Source organism: Monodon monoceros, unplaced genomic scaffold (assembly GCF_005190385.1).
Source record: "Monodon monoceros isolate NGI ecotype Baffin Bay Population unplaced genomic scaffold, NGI_Narwhal_1 Super_Scaffold_1, whole genome shotgun sequence".
Taxonomy (NCBI): Eukaryota; Metazoa; Chordata; class Mammalia; order Artiodactyla; family Monodontidae; genus Monodon; species Monodon monoceros.
In genome coordinates this window covers 80,239,209-80,258,974 of record NW_021703765.1, presented here as the reverse complement: position 1 = coordinate 80,258,974, position 19,766 = coordinate 80,239,209, and the positions used below count along the sequence as shown (strand labels likewise).

The following is a 19,766-nucleotide window of genomic DNA, read 5'->3' as shown; positions in this document are numbered from 1 at the left end:
CTCCCTCTCACTGCCCTTCCAGTTCACGGAGGCTGGTTTTCAAAGCCCTTTCTCACCTGACCACACCCGCCCCCTCACAGCCCCACTTCATCCTCCGGGAAACCGAGGCGGGGGAGTGGCGTGCTTGCCACACGGCAGGAGCCACACGAGGTGCCCTTTTCCTCCCCTGACCTGCGCCGTCCTTTGGATCCACAAATGCTGGTGACCTTGGGGGAGGGGTGCGGTTGCTGAGGGCAGCCGGCCACGGGGTGCTTCCAGGGAACGTGGGTGTGGGCACAGCCAGCTGCGCTCTCAGGAACCTAGACGCCTGGTAAGTTCTCCAGTGTAAAGGCTGGTTTGGCCACTGCAGTCAAGTCCAGCCAGGGGTCAGGGTCACCACCAAGCTCAGACGTGAAATTCAGGTGAAATCCTTCAGGTAAGATTTGTAACTGAGGAATTGGCCTCACCCCTCCCTTCCTGAAAGAGGCGGAGCTTCCAACAGCTCTGGGGGAGGGGGATCAAGACCCGAGGGGGCCTCTGGCTGGGAACAGAGGCCTCTCAGAGAAAAGCCCTTAGACTCCCCAAAGAAGCGTCCCAGAGTCACAAACCTCCCAGGGAAACGAGCCGGGCACTTCTTGGCAGAACCGGAAGCGGCAAGGTTTTCTGTGGCTCCCATGTTCTACTGTTTCCTGCAGAAACTAAGGGGGGTCCCTCCCCTCCCCAGTGTACTGGCCCTGGAGAAATGAAGAAGCAGGCGCAGCCCCTCACTGTGGGGTGACAACAGTCAAAGTGAGGTTTATTGCCGATCTGACACTTCAACACGAGGAAATACTACACGCAAAGCGAATCGAGCTGCCACCTTGTGCTCCTCTCCAGGCCGAGTTTCTTCCTTCCAGCCAGGCCTCCCTCTTCCCAGGAGGAGGCGGGGGGCTCGAGGAGAGCGTGTTCAGCCCTCCCGGAGGGCAGCCCCCTGCCCCAGGAGCACCAGGTGCCTTTGATCTGATCCGAAGAGGGCGCAGGCGGCTCCTAGTTTCTGGGCTTTTTCTGACTGAGCTGGAGAGGCCTGTGGGAGGGCTGGAAACCTCCCAGGGATGGGGAGGCAAAGGGAGGAATGAGGTGGCTGGGCATGGGGAGGGGCAGCCAGACCAGGGGAAAGAAAAACAGGAAGCAGGAGGGTCACCGCAGGTTCCAGCAGGAACAGACTCCAGGAGGATGGCAGCACCCGGCCTGCCCCCCTTCCCAGGCAAGGGTCTCGTCCTCAGCGCTCACCGTCACTGACGCCCTAGAGCGAGGCCCAAGGAGAAAGGGGCGCTACCCCCAGCCCACCTAAGAGCATCCTGCTTTGCCTGAGGCCGCACCAGGTCCCAAGAAGGCCACGAACAGGTGATGTCTTCCCCATGTCTCCAACAGCCAGCACAGACTGTGTTCTAGTCACCTCTAACCTCAGACTGCGAGTCCCAGGGGCAGGGGAGGCCCGGCCCAAACAAACACCCCCTCCAATGGCCCTGCTTTCTGGTGTGTTGCACACAAACTCACAAAAGATCTAACTCAGAATATTAGAAATGCTCCGTGTATTTCCTGAAGAGCTGTGGCTCAGGCCTGCTGGGTCCTGGCTGCTCTGAGAAGTTCCTGTTGCAGGTAACTAGGCTCTCGTCCAGGAAGAACTGCTCCGGTCAGCCCCGGTCAGCCCTGAGCCCTTGGGCGCTCAGCGAGGGCTGGGCCTTCTCAGAGGCTCCTCAGCCACGAGGCCCAGGCCTGGCCGTCAGCCTCCCCGCTGGACCCCTCGGGCGGGGGGGGGTGGTGGCTAGTAGTTGACGAGTGGAGCCGCGTAGCTGCCATCCTTTTTGTCAAGCTGCAGGAGTCAAAGGTGAGGGGCTCGGTGGCCACGGCCAGGAGTGCCTAACATACCTTGCGTCGGGCCCCAGGCACCCCGCCGCTCCTTGGCCCCTGCCCCTTCCCTGGCACGAGGCCTTGGCACCTGCCGTGCTCCCTGCGTTGCTGGGGCCGCGTGTCTGCCCCCACTGGTCAGTGGCTTCTGACCGTCCCCAAGGCCCGCTGCCCCACAGGCCAGTGAGCAGAGGCCGGGACAGCACTCCTGGGGCCCCTCTGCTGTCACCCCCCCCCCCCGACCCGCACTGACTCCCCGCACCTGCTGGTCCTGCCTGGGGGCCACGCTGGGCTTCTGGGCCAGGGGCGGCTTCTTGGAGGTCCCGCCGCGGGGGACAGCGCTGAGCCGGCCGGGCTCATCCGCACCGGGCGTCCCCACGGCCCCGGCCAGCATGTAGTGCTGCTTCCGCAGCTCGCCCAGCCGCACGCGCTCCACCTCCAGTGTCTTCTCCAGCTCCAGGACCCGCACCTGCAGCCCGGTGCGCGGCCGCTCAGCAGGCCCACAGCCTCACCCCAGGGGCCCTCCCGCCTTCCCGGAGCTCAGCCGCGGGAGAGGGACGGGGGTAGGAGGGGGGACTGGAGAGGGACAGCCGAGGGCGCCCACCTGGGTCTCCATCTCCTGCTTCTTCAGCTTGATGAGGGAGAGGCCGGAGAAGTCCATGGTGTCTGCGGCCAGAGGAGAGTGGGTAAGCATCTGGGCACCCGCCCCCAGCCCGGCCGCTGCACCGGGGCCCCAGCACTCGCCTCTGTCCTCGATCTGCTCCTGGCCCGACCTGGTGGAGGCCACCACGCTGGCGGCCATCTCATTGACGGTGCGTGAGCATTCCTGCAGGCGACTCAGGTGTGGGCTGTGCTTGTCGGCCTTCACCTGAGTGGGGGGCAGGACGGCCTGCTGGCTGCACCACCCCCACGGTCTCCCCGCCACACGTGGTGCCGCCGCCATGGTCGGGAGCCCAGGAGCCCGAGGGGAGGCTCACCTTGGAGGCCGCCACCAGCTGGGCTGTGCTGGCCGCGATCTCGTGGGAGCAGACGATGAGCTCCTCGTACTTGCCCGTGTGAAGCACCACCCTGTCTGCTGACTCCCTGGGGGCAGAGCCGGGCAGGGCCTGGGTCTCCGAGCCCCTGGACGGCAGGCCGCCTCAACACCCCTCCGCAGACCCTGAGCACCACACACCCTGCTGCCCCCGACCTGAGACGACATACACCAGCTGCGTGGCTCCCCAGCCCACGGCCTTGGAGGCGGAGATGAGGCCTTCCGTCCACCTCGAATTCTTGGCGTAAAATTCCTGCTGCGTGGCTGCCCCCTAGTGGCGACAGGAGGGCGGAATGGACCAGTCAAGGACGTCCCGGGTGGCAACAGATCCCCGCGGGTGGGCCCTCCTCCCCTCACCCTGGCCACTAGGGCGCATCCCTGGGCCCTGGAGGATTGGTCTGGGATTCCCAGGTATGCTGCATGCACTGGGAGGGCCCGCCCGCACTCCACCGCACACTCAGGGGCCTCATGCCCAAGAGGAGTCCCGAGGTGGGCTTAGGCCACAGGCCAGGTGATCCGCGACGGAGAGCGCTCTGGAGTCAGGAACCTGTCCCTCGATGGCCTAGCTGTGCGGCCTGCCCGCTAGGGAGGGGGTCCCACCTGGCCCCGTGAGACCAGCGGCCCAGCTCACCCTGCCGCTCTCCACGATCTCCTTCTGCAGGCTCGTGGACGTTGTCACCAGGAGCCGGATGGCCTGCCAAGACCAAGACGTGTGTCATTCTTGGGGGCCCGGCCAGGCACAGGGCCCGCCCTGGGTCCCAGCCAGCCACTCACCTTCATCAGGTCTGTGCAGGAGTTGAGGATCCTGAGAGGAGCAGAAGGGTGAGGAAAAGAGAGAAAAGGAGCTGCAGTGCGGCCCCAGAAGCCACGGGGGCGTCAGGGTGCTCGGCAGGTGGGCCCACAGGGTCGGGCGTGCTCTGCGGTTCCCAGGCCTTCTTTCTGGAGAGCTAAGCAGTCAGGAGGGCAGAAGCCCCTCCCCCCCCCATCTGGAAAAACTGGGGAACCCGCCCTGGGGCGACTGGTGGGCCAGAAGTAGGTCTCACCTCTCATTCACCTCCAGCTTCACCCCAGAGCTGGCATGGCGGGCCTGGTTCATCACGTCCTACACCCGATGGCAGAGCTTTGAGTGGGTGGGGAGGAGGGCAGCGTGCGAGGAAAGGGGACACCCGCACTGGACCAGCCCTGGGATCAGCCACGGAGCCAGGGAGGTGAGGCCCAGGGCCCGAACACCAGGGCCCCCGCCCACCCTCCCACCTCTGACCTGCAGAGGCCGTCTGGCCGTCGCACGGAGGCTGAGTGCAGAGAGGGGTGCAGCCCACACTCAGCCCAGCACCCCCGGGGCTCCCGCACCCTGGTCCTCACCTCGATCCTCCGCACCGCATCTTCGATGGCTGCAGACGTGGCCGCCATCTCCTTGTCCACCACAGCCCCGAGTTCCTCCTGACGCACGTCCAGGATCTTGGGCTTCAGCTCCTGGGGGATGAGGGAATCCAGGAGTCAGAGGAGATGGATTCCACCTCCTGCCACCCCACAGAGCCTGGGAGTGAGACTGGGGCCACGGGGCCCTAGAGGGTAGTGCTCTGTACCCACCCACCCCGTGTCCCACAGCTACAGGTTCTACACGTGAGCACCTATTCAGCCCAAACTGGAAGGAGGTGCAGAGAAGCTAGGGACCCCAGCCCAGCACCACCGCCCCCCTCCAGACCCTGCCCCACACTGGGCATCCCGGCTGCACACCTCACCTGGCCCAGCTGAAGGATGCCCTGCAGGGGGGTCTGCACCAGGCTGGGCCGGGCCCGCAGCAGAGCCTGCTGATCCTGCAGCTGCCTCACGAGCTCCAGAGCCCGCACTCCACACTCCCTGCAGGTGTCGATCAGGCCTGGGGGGAGAGGGCTGAGGGGAGCCGGCGCCGAGAACCCCGGGAGACCCTAACCGGGTCTGACGCCAGGACCCCCTTTCCCGGGTCCACAGTGAGGAGCTCGTGTGACAAGCCCAGGGCGCACTTACGGTCAGCAGGGTCAGTGGGGGCCAGGTGGGAGGTGGCACTGCCGTGGACGATGGTGTCTGCGGCCAGGTGGGAGAACCGGGTCAGGGCTGCCACAAGGGCAGAGGCGTCTGCGCGGGAAGAACGACAACCCTTAACGCTGCTGCTCTGGAACAGGCCCCGGTGGTGCCTCTCCTGCCTGGCAAGCCCACATGGGCTCCAGTACCCCAGCTCTCGGTGGGAGGGGGCTGGGCCAAGGCCACGCAGCTGGAAAGCAGCATCGCAGGAACCACCCCATGGTCTCTGTGACCCCTGGCCCGAAAGGCTGATCTCTGGAACGGGGCTGGGGCTTCCTGGAGAGGCGCCTGTGGTGGGAAACCGCCCCGAAAGCAGGAGGTGGCAATGGCCCGTGGGCCCGGGTCACCACCGCTGGCGGCCTCTGCCCTGCCCAGGCCGGCCCCAGCTGCACTCACCTGCCCTGGAGATCAGGTACTGGGCGTGGCCCTTCTCCAGGGCACTCACGGCATCCAGGGCAGCCTGGGCCCTGCTCACCAGGTAGTCTGCCAGCACAGGGAGAATCGGTGAGGGGCAGAGCCTGGCCTGAGGCCCCAGCACCCTCCTCCCTCAGGGTGGGTGGGTGAGAATTAGGGAAGAGTAACGCCAGAGCGCCTGCCGCCGCGGCCCTACCTGGAGAGCTGGTGCAGCGCAGGTGCAGGGGGTCGTCTAGCTTGCCCACGGCGTCCTGCAGGATGCGCTCGGCCTCGGCAGCGGTGCCCCGCAGCATGGCAAACTGCTCATCCAGCAGCCTACACTGCAGCCCCTGCTCCTGAGACTCCTGGTGGGAGAAGGTGAGGCGGCGGTGAGCCAGCCAGGCCCCAGGGGAGACCCTCGCTGGGGAGGGGGCTTTAGCGAGAGGCCCTGCTGCACCCCCTGTGCCTGGGCTGCTCCCTCAGGAGCGGGGCGCGCAGCTCATGATAAAAGGGAATTCTGCCCCGATTCAGCTGTTATGCAGGGTGAGAGTACGCGGCGGGGTGGCGGGGTGGCGGGGTGGCGGGGCGGGCCCGCACCTTGTCTGCCAGCCGCCCCTGCAGCTCGTCCCTCTCCCTGGAGCTGCGCTGCTGCTCCTGGTCCAGCGCCGCCTCCTTCTCCCGCACCAGGCTCTGGGCTGCCACCAGCTCAGCCTGCCGCTGCCGCACGACGCTGCTCAGTGTGTCCTTCTCTGCACTCAGCGCATCCAGCCTCGAGCTCAGCTCCAACCCGCTCTGTGAACATCGGGCGGTGAGCAGGGCTTCCAGAGGCCCCGCCCGCCCCCATCCCCACCCAAATCTACAGACCCTCCCTGGGGCCCCAGGAGACTGAAGGCTGGCTGAGGGCCCAGGAGCGGGTCCTCTGCCCTGTGTACCCCCTGGGGCTGGGTCAGAGCCACACCCCAAGACCAGGGCAAGCCGCTCTGGACCACGCCCCGCTCCGTGGCAGCCCGGCCTGGGAGGGAACACACCTGCTCCACGTGGCTCAGGGCCGCCTGCGCCCGCACCAGCTCTCCCGCCTTGGCCTCCAGCTCCCTCTTGAGCTTCTCTAGCTGGTCACTCTGCTCTTCCAGCTACGACGGGAGGAGACAGAACGTCACGGGGGCAATGGAGCTGGGGGTCACGGGAGTCTACGGGGCAGGGCCTGTGATCACGGGACGCACCTTCATCTCTGACTCCCGTTTCACCTGCTCCACCTGGAAGGCCAGCTGCTCCTTCACCCGCGCCACCTCCTCCTGGCTCTGCTGTGTCACCGTCAGCTGCTTGGCCGTGTCTGCGTTCTGCACCGGCGGGGACCGGGGACCAGGGACAGGCTCGGCTGGGCTGCGCTTAGGGCCCCCTCCTCCCACCGGCCCCCGTCCGCGCCCCCCGGGCCTACCTTCCTGAGCAGCTCGGCGTGCGTGGTGATGAGCTCGCTGTGCTTTTCCTTCAGCTTGTTGTAGCGCGCCTCAGTGGCGCTGGCCTTCTCTGCGGGGGAGGCGGAGGCTACGGCCGTGACCCCCAGCCCGGCGGCGTACCCCCCGCCCCACCCTGCCGCCCCGCCCACGCACTTTCCGCCTCCTCTCGCAGCCCCTGGTGGCGCTCGCCCTCCAGCTGGGCGGCGCGCAGCCGGGCCACCTCGTGGCGCAGCTGCTCGTTGTCCACCAGGGCCTTCTGCTTCTGCTTGCGCTGCTCCTCCAGCTCAGCCTCCAGCGCGTTCACCTGGCCCTTCAGCTGCGCCATGTACCGCTGCGCCTGGGCGGCGGAAGGGTGGGGTGTAGGTCCCCCGCGCGGGGCAGCCGCCCGCCCCTGCGCCGCTGCCCGTGCCCCTCACCTCCAGCTGGATCTTGTCCAGCTCGGTGCGGAGCGTCTCCACCTCCCTCTTCAAGGTCTCTATCTGGAGGTCCCTGGGGACAGAGGTCAGGCGGGGTCTTCCCCAGCCCGCGTGGTCTTCCCCAGCCCGCGTGGTCTTCCCCAGCCCGCGTGGTCCCGGCGTTCCAGTCCACTCAACCGGGACGATCAGGGGACCCGGGCACGGCCACTGGTCCTCTCATCAGCACCCCCTCGGGGTCTGAACATCTCAGGTCTGTGTCCCCAGCCAAGATCTTTCGGGATCACAGTTCCCAGAAGGCTGTTTCCCACGATGCTGGGCTCCCCCGGCCCTCACCTGTCGTCCTTCATGGAGCCATTCGGGGGTCCAAATGTCTGCTCAAAGAGGTCAGCCACCACCTGCCACGGCAAAGCTCGGTGACCCCCGCCCCCACTCCCCCAGGCCAGGAGGGAGTCCCAGCCACCCCCAGTGCCCCCAGCGAGGAGGGGGCAGCTCACCGCTGGTTCCGCGGCGGGGGGCCCCGAGCCGATCTCGATGAGGTTCTCGGGCTCCTCGTCCTCGGGGGCCTCCTCAGGAATCACCACCACCGGCTTGATGTGCTCGGCCAGCGCCGAGGCCCGCAGGAAGTTGGGGGGTCCCTGAGGGGGCAGCGGGTGAAAGCGACTCAGCGCTCCCCCCAGCAGAAGGCCCTCCCTCTGCCGCTCCCACAGCCCACACGAGGCCCCACATGGCGCCCAGCCAGGCGGCCACGGTCCTCAAGCCCAGAGCCCAGGGCAGAACAGGGCTGCAGGCTGGCGGCGGCCTCTGGAGGGCGCAGGTACCTCGGGCAGCCGGGGGATCTGGATGAGCCGCTTGAAGTAGAGCATGTCAGAGGCTCTGCGGAAGAAGTTTCTGAGGCTACGGGGACGGAGGCGGGAGGTCAGAGGAGCCAGGCCCCAGCCCAGTAGCCCCAGCACACGCCGCCACCCTCCACCCCGCCCAGGCTGGTACCTGTGAAACTGCTCATGGAACCGGTCCCGGTGGCCTTGCAGGGTGTCTGCCGGGAGGCCTGGGGGCAGGGAGGTGTAAGGGGACTCCCTCCTTGCTCACTGCTCTGTGCCCGAGACTTCAGATCTGCTCCCTCCCTTCCCCCTCCCTGCTCCTCCACGTTCTAGAAACCATCACAGATTAGACAGATTACCTGCCACCTGGCTGCGTCCCACCCACCATCAGGAGGGCCCAAAGAACCCCCTATGAGGAGTTCAGCTCTTGACTGAGTGAGGGAAGGAACCGGTGAGTGGGACGGGCAGAACCCTGACCACAGTGCACCGCACGTGGGCTCTGCTGGTCCGTCAGGTCGCCCTCCCTCGAGTTTGCCCAAGGTTGACACTGGAGCAGCTCACAGACCCCAGCCAGCAGCCCAGACCCTTTCTGAGCACTAAGGAGCCACCACGTGCCTCCCCCAGTCCTCCCCGCCAGCCCAGTGAGCACCCCGCTGCCGCCTCCGAGGCCAGGCGGTTAAGAGAACTGTAAACACGTAAAACTACGTGGCTCTTCCCACTAAATCTTTGTTTTGGAAAATAGTGATTTTTTTTTACAACATGTTATTTATGTTAGTGGGTAATGAGTTTATTCCTGTTATGTTTAATTAATAAATATCTTAAAGACTGCTTGATTCCCATCCCTGATACAGTCTATCAGCACAGCCCTCTGGGGCTTCGGCTGACCCTCGGGGCCGAGGCCAGCAGGGCTGGGGGCAGCGGGACTCACAGGAGTGCAGCTTGAACATGAGCTTGACCGTGTAGTGGTAGAGGGGGCTGCAGTCCTGGATGACCTGGATGAGGGGGGCCAGGCGGCACTGGCCCGAGGACATCTGGGACACGGCAATGGCCGTGTTGAGCTGCCGGAAAACTGTAAAAAAAAATAAAAATAAAAAAGGGGGGGCGGGAGGAGCCTGAGCACGCGGAGCCGGGAGACGCAGGCGCAGACCCCACTCTGCTTACAGGCATAGTGACGACCATAGTGAGGACAGCGGCTGAGCGCTGGCCCTGACCGTCATCTCACGGCACTGTCACAGCAACCTAGACAGCTGGGTTTGAAGACGGGGCAATGGCCTGGGTAACTGGCTTTACCAGTCCCAGCCAGGCGGTGGGACCCTACCCCAGGCCCTCGGACACCAACATGCTCCTCGAGGCGAGGAAGGACCCTGTGCACTGAAGCTGCCGAGGACCAAGGCCCAGCGCTCCCACAAACTGAGGTGACAGCAAGGTGGGCGGGCAAATGAAATGCAGCTCAGCTCGGCCAGCGTCTCTGGAGAGCTTCCAGGCAGTGGGCCCAGGATGCAGAGCTGGAGAGACAGGGTGACTTCAACAGCCCTGTACCCGTGGGCTTCCAGCTTCATGGGCTTCATGGGCTGAATCCTAGGGAAGGATGGAGGCCTAAGGCTGTGCAGCCCCAAGGCCTCGTTCTGCAGATGTGGACACAGGCCCGGGCTTGGTCAGTCTCACAGCAGCGGGCTCAGGACGCGGTTCTGCAAACCCCAATGGACCCCAAAACCTCACTTGCATTCGGGGTCAATCTCCCCTGACCTTGAGAATCAGCCTTTCATCCGACGGACCAAGTAGGAGGGAAAGAGACAGACATACTGCCACCCCCAACGGGCTTGCTCTCTGGAGCAAGGAGAGAAATGAGCACGTGACACCCAGGGCGGCCCACGTGGGACACGGTTCCAGATGGGTGGCCCCCAACCCGGGCCTACTCTCACCTTGCCTGGGGTGGGGCGATCTGCAAACCTCCACAGTGACACAAGGACGCCTGGGAGGGAAGGGACGAGGAGGAAGGCGCCAAGTGCTGTCCCTCACCCGCTTAAAACTTAATTACATGTCACGTCAAGTACATTTTCCTTGTAAACAATTAAAATACACACAGAATACTATTTTGCATTTTAAAACACAATGCAGCCATTTCTCAGCTGAAGGGCATTCAGGACATTTCCCATTTGTGGCTGTTACAAACCTGGGGCGGGTAACGCCCACTCCCCTCACACTCTCAGGGAGACGCTGGCACAGGGGGTGCGGGCACTGGCTGTGGGCTTTCTCCGCCTCCCATCGTGGCGACTGGGGAGAGGCCCATCTCTGCAGCACAGCTGCCCCCAGACTCACCCAGCCTCAGGGTCCAGCCCCCGGCGCCAGGAGGATGCCCAGGCACCTCTTTCTCATTCCTGGTTTTCCATTAAAAAGGCATTTGCCTCTCACTCTCCCGTGGAGAGCGAGAGAGCATCGAGTCACCCACAAGTTGTTCTGAAGCTGCCACTGGAAACAATCACCTCCGCAACCCCAAGAGGGTGAGCCCCCTGAGATTTCCTGTTCAACAGCTACCACGTTCCTGGGCTGGGAAATCTGACCTGACTCAGAGGCCTTTGACAGCAGAGAACGGGCAAGAAGGTCGAAACCAACTGCCTCGGGGCAGGCTCAGCTGGGAGGTGGATCGGGAACCTGAAGAGGTGGCTCCTGGCACCCCCCGGCAACCCCCCACCCCGCGCCTTGGTGCCAGAGTGGGTATCCTTCGGCCGGGACTGTTCCCTGGACGTACCGCCTGCCTGGCGTCCTGCAGGGGCGGTAAAGGCCTCTCCCTCCCATGCTCTGGGGGCACCTGGAGGCCCCGTGACCTGCTCCTGGTGGGAGTGTGGTCCCAGGGGGCAGGTGTGTTCAAGAATGGCTGGCCCCCAGAGGCAGCAGGCCCCGGGTCAGCCCCTCGGCTGGCTCACCTGATTCAGAGAGCTTCAGCGCACAGTCCATGTAATCGAACATCTCCACAGTGAGCTGGAAGCTACGGGGGAAGGAGGAGGGAGAGATGAGCGGGAGGGGTGCGGGGCATGGCCCTGCGAGAACCCCCAGGCGGGAGGGGGAGCACAGTCCACGCACACGCCCTTGCACGGATGCACAGACGGCAGTCCTTCAGCCAAAATGCCCAGCTCCAAGTAAGCCCCATCCCTTTAGCTTTAGCCACAGCTCCTGGGCATGTGACGACCTCCAGCCCCAGACAGAGCATGGCCCCCGGTGGGAACCTGGGTGAGGAACACCGCAGGAACAGACGGGAAACCGGGGGACTCACACGTTGTTGACATCGGTCCCAGCGGCCTTCTCCAACACCTCGTCTGTCACCTCCAGGCCCGCAGGGAACTCGGGGTGCTGCGGAGAAGACACCCCCACTCAACCGCAGCCCCTCTCAGCTCTGGCCCAGCACCGCTTCTAGCTTTTAAGGGAGGGAAAGGGGCTGGAAAAGCCCCCTAGCCTGTGGAGCCACCATCTGCCCCGGGCAGTGACTACAGAGACCAAGACATAGAGGATGGGACGTCCACCTGGAGCTGAGGGCAGGGCTAAGACCACCTCCCGCGCTGGGAAACGCCTCCGGGCCTTCTGACTTCCCTGCCGTCTGTCCCAAGCTCCCCCTTGGGTCAGGTGGGGACAGGACAGATCCCACCCTCTGAGACATCTTGGAGGGAAGAGCCCAGGGTCCCACCAGCCCCACGATTCCCCCGAGGAAACTACCTTGAGGTGGAAGGATATCTTGGTCAGCAAGAGTTTGGTGTAAATATTCACCAGCTGCCCATATCGGTCATGCAAATGGCCCTGTGGAGAAAGGGCCCTGGGTAAGGACACACTGCCCATGAGCTTGCCCAGGAACCCCGCATGGCAAACAAGGAAGGCGAGGCCGGAAGATGCAAGATGATGAGCAGGGTGTCAATCCTTCAGCCTCCCACGCTGTCACTTATTCATTCAACAACCATTGCTCAACTCACCAGAGGTGGCCAACCTCCTTTCCCAAGGGCCTCTGCCAGCCCCCTCTCTGCCTATCGCTCTCTTCTTCTCACTCTTACCAGAGAGACTCTCGGGACAAGAGAGCTCCTCGTCCAGGGCAAGAGGCCAATTCTGAGGTGGGACGCTCTATTGAAATGCTGGTGGGGGCTGGGGAGGTACGTTCCGACGGGCGCGTGAACACATCCTCCCCGCAGCCGCCTCCAGACACCATGTCCCCTGTGGCCACGCCTGCTGGGCCCACATCTGCAGATGGCACCAGGGACGCCACCTTCCTTCAAGGGGCGTCCCCTCTGCAAGCCGGTCAGTTCCCAGAGGCCACCTGGCCCCCGCCCCGGCTGCTGGGGCCCCAGCAGTGCTCCCAGAGGGCAGATAAGGCCAGAAGCCCTCTCTCCACTCAGGGGACGCCCCTAATTCCTGAGGGTCATGGAGTGGATCTAGAATACAAGGTCCTGGGGCTCTGAGACTTCACTGTGGATGAGACACTTCTGGAGAGCCTGCTGAAAATGCAGACTTCCAAGATTCAAAAGCTGCCGGTCTTGGGGGCTCAGAGTCTGCACCACTTACCCAGACTCAGGGTGGGGTAGTGAACTCACAGGGACTGAAGGGCTGCTGATTTCTGGAGCCGGAGGGCCCGTTAGGGATGTGTTTGGGACTTCTGCGCCAGGCCTTAAAAGCAAGGCTCAATTTCATCTACTGATGCTCATCGCCCGCCGCCATGGCCCCACTGAACACGGCTCTAACTGTGCTGGGAGGAGGAGGCGGGGGGCACCACTGCAGGTGCTCTGTTCCCCCCTCGGGCCTGTGTGCCAAGCAGGATGGCGGTGGACTTTCCGGGTGGTGTTGCTGGCGAGGCGCTAAGGCCACCATGCCCGCTCCCCGCACCTACCCACAAGTCTCCGATCTCCCGGATGTTGCTCCGGTACCGCTGGCAGTCATGCAGCACCTGCCCAGAGGGGGAGACAAGAAGGGAGGATGAAGGAGCCAGAGCCTTCGTCGGTGGGGCGGTGGGGGGAGGGGGGGGCGGTCCCGACACTTGCTCCCCTGTACGGGGTGCAGGCAGCAGGCAAGGTGGGCCAGCCTGGAGCTGAGGGACACAGACGCCAGGACAGCCCTCATTTCGAAGGATGCAGCTCTGGGCCTCCCTGGGGTGTTCAAGAGGCGGCAGACGGAGGGCCCGGGCCCCCGGAACAGCGGCTACTCACGTTGGGGTGCCCATCTCGAAGGACCTTGTGGAGGACGTGGCAGAACTTCCAGCTGAGGATGGAGCTGCTGGGAAGCGGCAGCCCGATGGCATAGGACCAGAAGGTGAAGGCCCCCTTCTCGTGGTGAGTGCCCAGGATGATGCCTACCAGGGTCAAGGCCAAGTGCAGGCAGCAGGGACTCACGCGTGGGGGAGGTCGGGTGCTCAGCAGGTGCAGCTGAACTGAGCGCAGAGAGGCGGGTGGAAGGCTGCCCTCCCCTCCCCACACCCCTCCCTCCGCGTCGGCCACAGCTCACCAAAAGCTACGGCTCTCAGCCAAGCAAGAGAAAGGGCAAGGTCATGCCCCACGAATTTAGCTGGGCCCAGTGGCCTAAGACAATAGGTGGCCTTCCTGAGATGGGACTCAGAGTCTGGAAGGAGCTGAGCGAGGCTGGCCCAAGGCCACAGGGGGACACCCCCCCTCATCAGGCCATCTGGTGCGCCCACTGCTCCCCTAATTCACTTCCCCCACGTCCTCTTCACCCTCCCCGCCTCCCCTGGGGCCCAGAGGGACGGGGGCCGCTGGCAGCAGGGAGGATACGACGGGCATGCTTCTCCTTCACGGGGGCCTCCTGGGTGTTGATGGCTTTGCTGATGCTGATGGCCTGGGAGGGAACAGAGGAGGCAGAGGTCAGAAACCCACCCGGCAGGCTTCCTGGGAGAGACCACCCAAAGGGGGAAGGGGCGACACACAGACAGGACCGATCCTTCCAGGCGGTTAAAGGCGAGAGTAGAGATAAGGGAAAAATAGAAATTCTCTAACCTAAGCAAACCAGACCACTCAAGGCCCTTCTTCACGTGACATGTGCAGCTCAAACTACAGCTAACACCCGATGCCACAACCACACAGAGCTTCCAGAGGCCTGGGAGGTAAGGACGAAAGCCGGCTTGTGCTGCAGGAGAGCAACTCTGATCTGAAAGCTGCGTGTGATTCCTTTTCCCCAGAAGGCGTAGCCCCTGGGCCCCAGGGGAGCCGCCAGTCCCCGCAGGACATCCTCCATCGGGTCTGTCCTCTGGGAGAGGCTGCTGTGGCCTGAGCCCTCTTGCACTCCACCAAAACATGCACGTCACCCCTACTTTACCACGGGGCACGGCCTGGAGACATGAGGCCTCACAGCCACTTTGTGGAAAACCAGGATAAACCAGGTCCCATTGCCTGTCCACATGCATCCTGGACGAATCCTGACTCAGCTCCCACCCCCACCGACACAAACAGCGGCCGCAGCCCCGCCAGGGGTGGCAGGAAGGGGGACCCGCTTAGCACACATGCTGCTACCACTCAGGCCCTGAGCAAGCGGCAAACTCATCCTCGATGCTGGTCCCCTCCCACCTCCAGCTGCTGGAGTCTTGTCTCGTCCCCCTTAGTTCAACACCACCTCTTCTGAGAAGTCTTCCTGGATGTGACTGCTCCCTCACACAGGCTCAGGGCACTTACTGTCACCCCCATCCCACTCACCTAGGAACCACCGCCGGCCCTGGGTTTACTTATGGATATGTTTTAATTCTGTACCTGGCGGCAGGTCTTGTAAGCCTCTGTCCACCCACCCAGCCCCGAGCTTGGGGCATCTGTGCTTGTGGACCGAATGAGAAGAGCTGCCGGTGCCATTGGTGGGAGGGACAGGATGAGGTCCCTGACCAGTGCAGACTCCTCTCTAGGTCAGCCGATTCTCGCACGTCTCCCACAGGTCTTCCACCAGGGCCCACACTGCCCCAGGCCGTCCAGGGGGCTCGCTAAGCAGGGCAAGCTGTGCGCTCACCCTGCAGCCCGGCCCTGCGTGGACTTGTCCACAGCAGGCCCAGCAGTGGCGGGAGCGGGACAGGGCGGAGAGGGAGCCCCAAGGGGCAGCAAGAGCTTTCTTTCTTTTTAAACCAGAGGCCACTGTGCTCTCCACCTCTGGCCTGGGAACAATATTAACTGCCCCTGCTGGGCAAGGAGGCGACTTCTCTCATCTACAGTCTGCTGTGACCCTACTGTGGTCCTGCTTTGCAAAGCAGTGAGATTCCCTCTGTAAGAAAAGCAACCCCCTGAGAGCCATGGCCGCGCTTTCTGCTCAGACTCACGGACCAAGGAGCTGCTGGGGGCTGGGCTAGCCCCTCGCACCCACCCCAGCAAGGCTGGCTGACCTCCTTTCACACACAGCGCCCATTGTGGCCATTCCCCGGGGCTCGGGGAGAGCGGGTCTGCAGCACGCAGCACACCAGGCCCCTGGGACACGGACGACTCTCCCAGCATCAAGGCTCGGCTGGGGGAGTGGCTCTGGCCTCGCAGTACCGGGGTCCTGAGAGGAACGCAGACAGGCTCTGGCACCTCTTACACTCCAAGCCTCAGCGAGCCAGACACGAGGGCTCCCTCACCATCTGTTCTGTGTTTGCCGATCCTCTGCCAACTCGGCCTCCCCGAGGCCCCAGCGCCTGCCTTCCCTCCACAGGCATCACCGTGAGAGAGGCCGGACCCCGAGTGTACCGTTCCCGGCCCCGTGAACATCACGCCCCGCCAGGCAGAACTCTGCCCACAGCAGCAGCGATGAGGACAACAATCGACAACCAGCAATTCCCGGGCACTTGCTCCCCTGCGCCAGGCACAGGCAACACGCTCCCAGCAGCAACCCTAGCGAGTGGGCGTGGCCTCACTTTCCTGATGAGGAAACTGAGGCTCCGGGAGTTGGGGTATCTCGTCCGTACAGCTAATAAGGGCAAAGGCAGGTCTGGCTGTGTCCTGAACGATTCTGCTATCCAGCTCCCAGGCACCTCCCTCCAGTACAGGTACAGAGCTGGGAAGAGACACCAGCCCATAAGCCGGGAGTGCCTGTCTCGGGGAGGGTGTGTAACCCCATCCCCCAGCTGCCCTGACACTTGAGCTGGCTCTGATGACTGCCACCTGTTCAGAAGATCCCAGGCAAGAACAGAGCAGAGCCAAAGTCACACAGGCAGAGCAAGCTACCCAGGAGGCCGGGGATGCAAAGATGCCACCTGCAGTCCCAGCAAGTGCTCTGTCCTCCGCAGACGCCCACGAGGGGCGTGCTGACCCCCCTCCCCCCCAGGGCCTGCAGCTGGAGAGCAGAAGCAGAGACGCCCTGAAGGGATGGGCTGGTGGGGCCGGCGGCCCAGGGTAAGCATTCCCACCGCGCAGCCTTCCCCAGAGGCTGCTGGGCACAGGCTTTTACTTCACCGTCGGCCCAAATGTATACGGAGCGCCCTCACGGCTGGGCCCCGGACCCCCGGAAAGAGTGCCTGCCCCTCCCCTCTGGGGAATCTGCTCGCCTGTCCCCTCCCTGCCGCCACTCTACTTAAATCTGCCGATTTATGCTTCTCCGTGTGGTCAGCACCCAACAGTGTCTTCCTTATTTGTCTCTTGTCCTCCCCCCACTCCCAGCCCACGTCTACGCCACGGCGGGGTGGGGGGGGGAGTGGTTCCGCCTCTCTGGGGCTGCTGTGGCCCCAGCCCCTAAACGGTGCCTGGCACATGGAAGGTCTTCAGAGGCAGTGAGGGAGGCTCCCGGGCCCCAGAGAGAAGTGGTGACTCAGGCCACACGGGAGTCTGTCTGGCCCCCTCCGCCCAAGCGGTGCCGCCCGCTCCCCGCGCCGGCTGTAGGAACAGGGTCCCTCCCAGCGGGAACACGGCCCTGCTGTGTGCAGGCGGCAGATGTGTGGACCGGGAGGCCTCACAAGGAGGCACAGTGCTCACACAGAGGCGGGTCTGTGGACACTGCACAAGCCTGCTTTTCCGCCAGGCGCGGCAGCCAAGCCCCGTCCCAGGAGGGGGCGGCAGGCCCCAGGGATGCCCGTCCCTCCCCTGCCCGTCCTGAGCGGGCTGCAGAGGCGGGGAGAGCACTGGGGCTCCTCTCCTCAGCCCTGGAATCTGTACTGGGTGACTCTGACGTGGCTTAGCTCCTGGGTTTACAGTCCAGGTGCAGCTCTGACTGCAACATCTGGTTCCGTCTACACAAGCATGGCATCCTCACACCAGCCCAACGAGCGACTGTAGGAAGCCTGAAGGAGGAGGGGTGGTCAGAGGGGCACCGGGGACCATCGTGTGGGCTCTCTCTAGCTTGCCAGCCTGCAGAAGGCTTCCTTCCGCCCTGGTACAGGGGCAGTTCTGACAACAGCATGTATAACCCCTCACGACAGGCGGGATCAATTGCCATGGAGAGAGCCTTCTGGGAGACAGAAGCTTCGAGTGGAATGGATTGATTAGGGGCCTGGGTGCCGAGATGGACGAGCCAGAGCCGGAGAGAGAGGGTCCTGGGGGGGGGCGGGGGGGCAGGTGGCGACCGTCTTGGGGATCTGTTTATCTGACTTCCCACTCGACCTCTGAGTGGCCATGGATGGGGGGCAGGGAGCAGCCAAGCAGGACAAGAGCGGTAACGGTGGGTCTGACACCCCCAGATATGCCCAGGGGGGCTCTGGGGGAGGGAGCTGGAGGGCGGGCAGAAGCGCTTCTCAGAGCCCTGAGGGTGGGTGACTAAACAGTGTCACGGCCATTCAGACCACCGCTGCTCCTTCTGTGCTGGAAAAATCCGAGCCCAGGCCCAGGGAGCCACCTCCCAGCGAGGGGCCTGACCCTCCGGAGGGCGGCGGGGGACAAGGCCGAGGGGTGGAAAGGCTCTAGCAGGCTCTGGAGACACAGCCAGAATTGCTGGCACCAGGAAGCTGGCAGGAGGCATATCTCATGCCAGAGGCCAACAAACTGGCCTCAGTAAATGAATAATAAAATGATTTTTATCGAGTTCAGCCATGTGCCAGGCACCGTGCCGAGCACCTCACCATTATCATCTGGTTTAATCTCCTAAGTAACCCTTGAAGCATGTGGATGAGGAAATCAAAGCTCAAGGTCACAATGACGAACACAGGCACTATTCTAGGCACTGTCCCCACATAGACAACCCTCCCCCGTTAAGCCGGGTCGAGCAGGCTGCTGGCTCTGTAGACTGTCCCCTCAGCCACCACCGGGTCCCCGCCGCCTCTCTCACTGGGGGAAGGGCCGGGCTAAGGGAGCCGTGCGCCAGCACGCACGTCCTCTGGTCCCCCCCTTTGTCCCCCTGCAGGGACCCAGCTCCCGAGGGCCTGGTGTCACTCAGGGAGGACCTGGCCCAACTCCAAGTCAAAACGCAGGTTCTGGATCCAGGATTCGTTCAAACCGCAGGTAAGAACAGCAACTGTGTGGCACCGAGCAGCTCAGGGGGCTACCCCACGGCTCCCCCATTCCCGTAGGCGAGGCCTTCGGACCCTGGGGCCCCCTCTGGGCCTTCAGCTCGGCTCCCTCCCGGGGCGGCTTCTGTCCTGCAGCCAGGGCAGGGACGTCTGGGAAGGCCTCTTACAAGGGGCCCACTGGGTCCATGGGAGCCAGAGCCTCAGGACACACCTGCCCCTGCTTCCAGGAACAATCTCGTTCTTGTTCGTCACATAAAAACCCCATCTGGTGCCAGCAGAGGCCCTGGGAGTCAAGCCTGAGGAGGCAATCCCCAGACCAGGCCAGACAGAGCCACCAATGGCACTTGTCCCTGGACAGGAGACTCCCAGGGACACACGAGAAAGCATCTAGCTGCTGGTTCAGGAGAGAGGCGACCCGGCTGAAGCAGCGGGGCCGGGGCAGGAGCCCCAGCAGGTGATATTCCCAAGAGCCTCGGCACCTGCTGTGGACTCGAGCCAGAAGCCTTGGGGTGTGGACACCGTCAGCGAAGCCGGGCAACCAAGCTGGGACGCTCTGGTCAGCAATTGCACACAGCAAGCCCTTCCCTGCCCTGTCGCCTGTGGGGCTGCATGCCAGACAAAGGGGGCCCAGGAAGAGCCACGGGGAGAGGACGGTCACTGAGGATAGAGCAGGAGAGCGGCGCATGAGGCCACAGCCCGGTGCGCCTCAACACTGGCCACACCATTCTAGAAACCCACAGCCCCTGCAGGGGGTCAGAACCAAGTGACCGCAGAGGCTGCAGCCCTGGACGTTCTCTGCGAGATCCGACGTCCTCCAGGCTGTGGGGAGCTCTGCACAGCAGAGGAATGTGGACTCGGGGAGACCCCTTCCCCAGGAGCCCATGTGAACGGGGCCAAATACAGGTCTGCTCACCCAGTTCCACCATTGCTAGCCATGGCACCCCAGCACACAGGCCCCGGTCCCGTCCACTCCGACCCACAGGGGCGCCTTCACTTTAGAAGCTTCCCCTTTCCCGTCTGGGAAGCAGGAGCAAAAAACCCTTGAACTCTTTGAGAATGCAAACATACACAAAGTATGTCTGGAACATCTAGCTTTGTTCTAGCCACACCGTCTTCCTTCTGTTCCTCAAACAGGACAAGCCCGGTCCCACCCCCAAGCCCGGCTGTGCTTCTGGGGTCACCCTGCTCTGAGTTAAAACGCCCCTCCTGGGGGGGTCTCCCCCAACCATCCTAGCTAAAGCAGCCCTCCCTCCACACAGATAGCTTCCTTCTGTTTACTTTCACCCAGGACATTTATTCCCTGAAACTATCTTTTTTTTTTTTTTTTTTTTTGCGGTACGCGGGCCTCTCACTGCT

The 19,766-nt window shown here is 63.6% G+C and overlaps 1 protein-coding gene across 3 annotated transcripts in view; it reads right to left on the bottom strand.

Moving 5' to 3' along the window:
* Nucleotides 1-1,580: 1,580 nt before the first annotated feature.
* The window catches only part of HIP1R (huntingtin interacting protein 1 related), a 26,851-nt gene continuing 8,665 nt past the window's right edge, over nt 1,581-19,766 (bottom strand). Inside the window, exons 2-32 of one of the 3 annotated variants that reach the window (XM_029216823.1) lie at nt 13,801-13,864; nt 13,222-13,364; nt 12,906-12,962; nt 11,750-11,830; nt 11,313-11,389; nt 10,966-11,027; nt 8,970-9,110; nt 8,211-8,268; nt 8,042-8,117; nt 7,718-7,858; nt 7,557-7,618; nt 7,224-7,296; nt 6,961-7,144; nt 6,789-6,877; nt 6,574-6,690; nt 6,382-6,483; nt 5,951-6,145; nt 5,571-5,718; nt 5,357-5,443; nt 4,907-5,014; nt 4,642-4,778; nt 4,262-4,372; nt 3,943-4,001; nt 3,674-3,744; nt 3,531-3,593; nt 3,056-3,170; nt 2,844-2,949; nt 2,611-2,734; nt 2,471-2,532; nt 2,129-2,335; nt 1,581-1,831 (exon numbers count right to left, since the gene is read on the bottom strand). In XM_029216823.1, the coding sequence (XP_029072656.1) occupies nt 1,784-1,831; nt 2,129-2,335; nt 2,471-2,532; nt 2,611-2,734; nt 2,844-2,949; nt 3,056-3,170; nt 3,531-3,593; nt 3,674-3,744; nt 3,943-4,001; nt 4,262-4,372; nt 4,642-4,778; nt 4,907-5,014; nt 5,357-5,443; nt 5,571-5,718; nt 5,951-6,145; nt 6,382-6,483; nt 6,574-6,690; nt 6,789-6,877; nt 6,961-7,144; nt 7,224-7,296; nt 7,557-7,618; nt 7,718-7,858; nt 8,042-8,117; nt 8,211-8,268; nt 8,970-9,110; nt 10,966-11,027; nt 11,313-11,389; nt 11,750-11,830; nt 12,906-12,962; nt 13,222-13,364; nt 13,801-13,864 (3,168 nt within the window). In that variant the 3' untranslated portion in view covers nt 1,581-1,783. Of the gene's footprint in view, nt 1,832-2,128; nt 2,336-2,470; nt 2,533-2,610; nt 2,735-2,843; nt 2,950-3,055; nt 3,171-3,530; nt 3,594-3,673; nt 3,745-3,942; nt 4,002-4,261; nt 4,373-4,641; nt 4,779-4,906; nt 5,015-5,356; nt 5,444-5,570; nt 5,719-5,950; nt 6,146-6,381; nt 6,484-6,573; nt 6,691-6,788; nt 6,878-6,960; nt 7,145-7,223; nt 7,297-7,556; nt 7,619-7,717; nt 7,859-8,041; nt 8,118-8,210; nt 8,269-8,969; nt 9,111-10,965; nt 11,028-11,312; nt 11,390-11,749; nt 11,831-12,905; nt 12,963-13,221; nt 13,365-13,800; nt 13,865-19,766 lie in introns of those variants that run through there. The other 2 variants (XM_029216816.1, XR_003792680.1) reach the window with 2 other exon arrangements.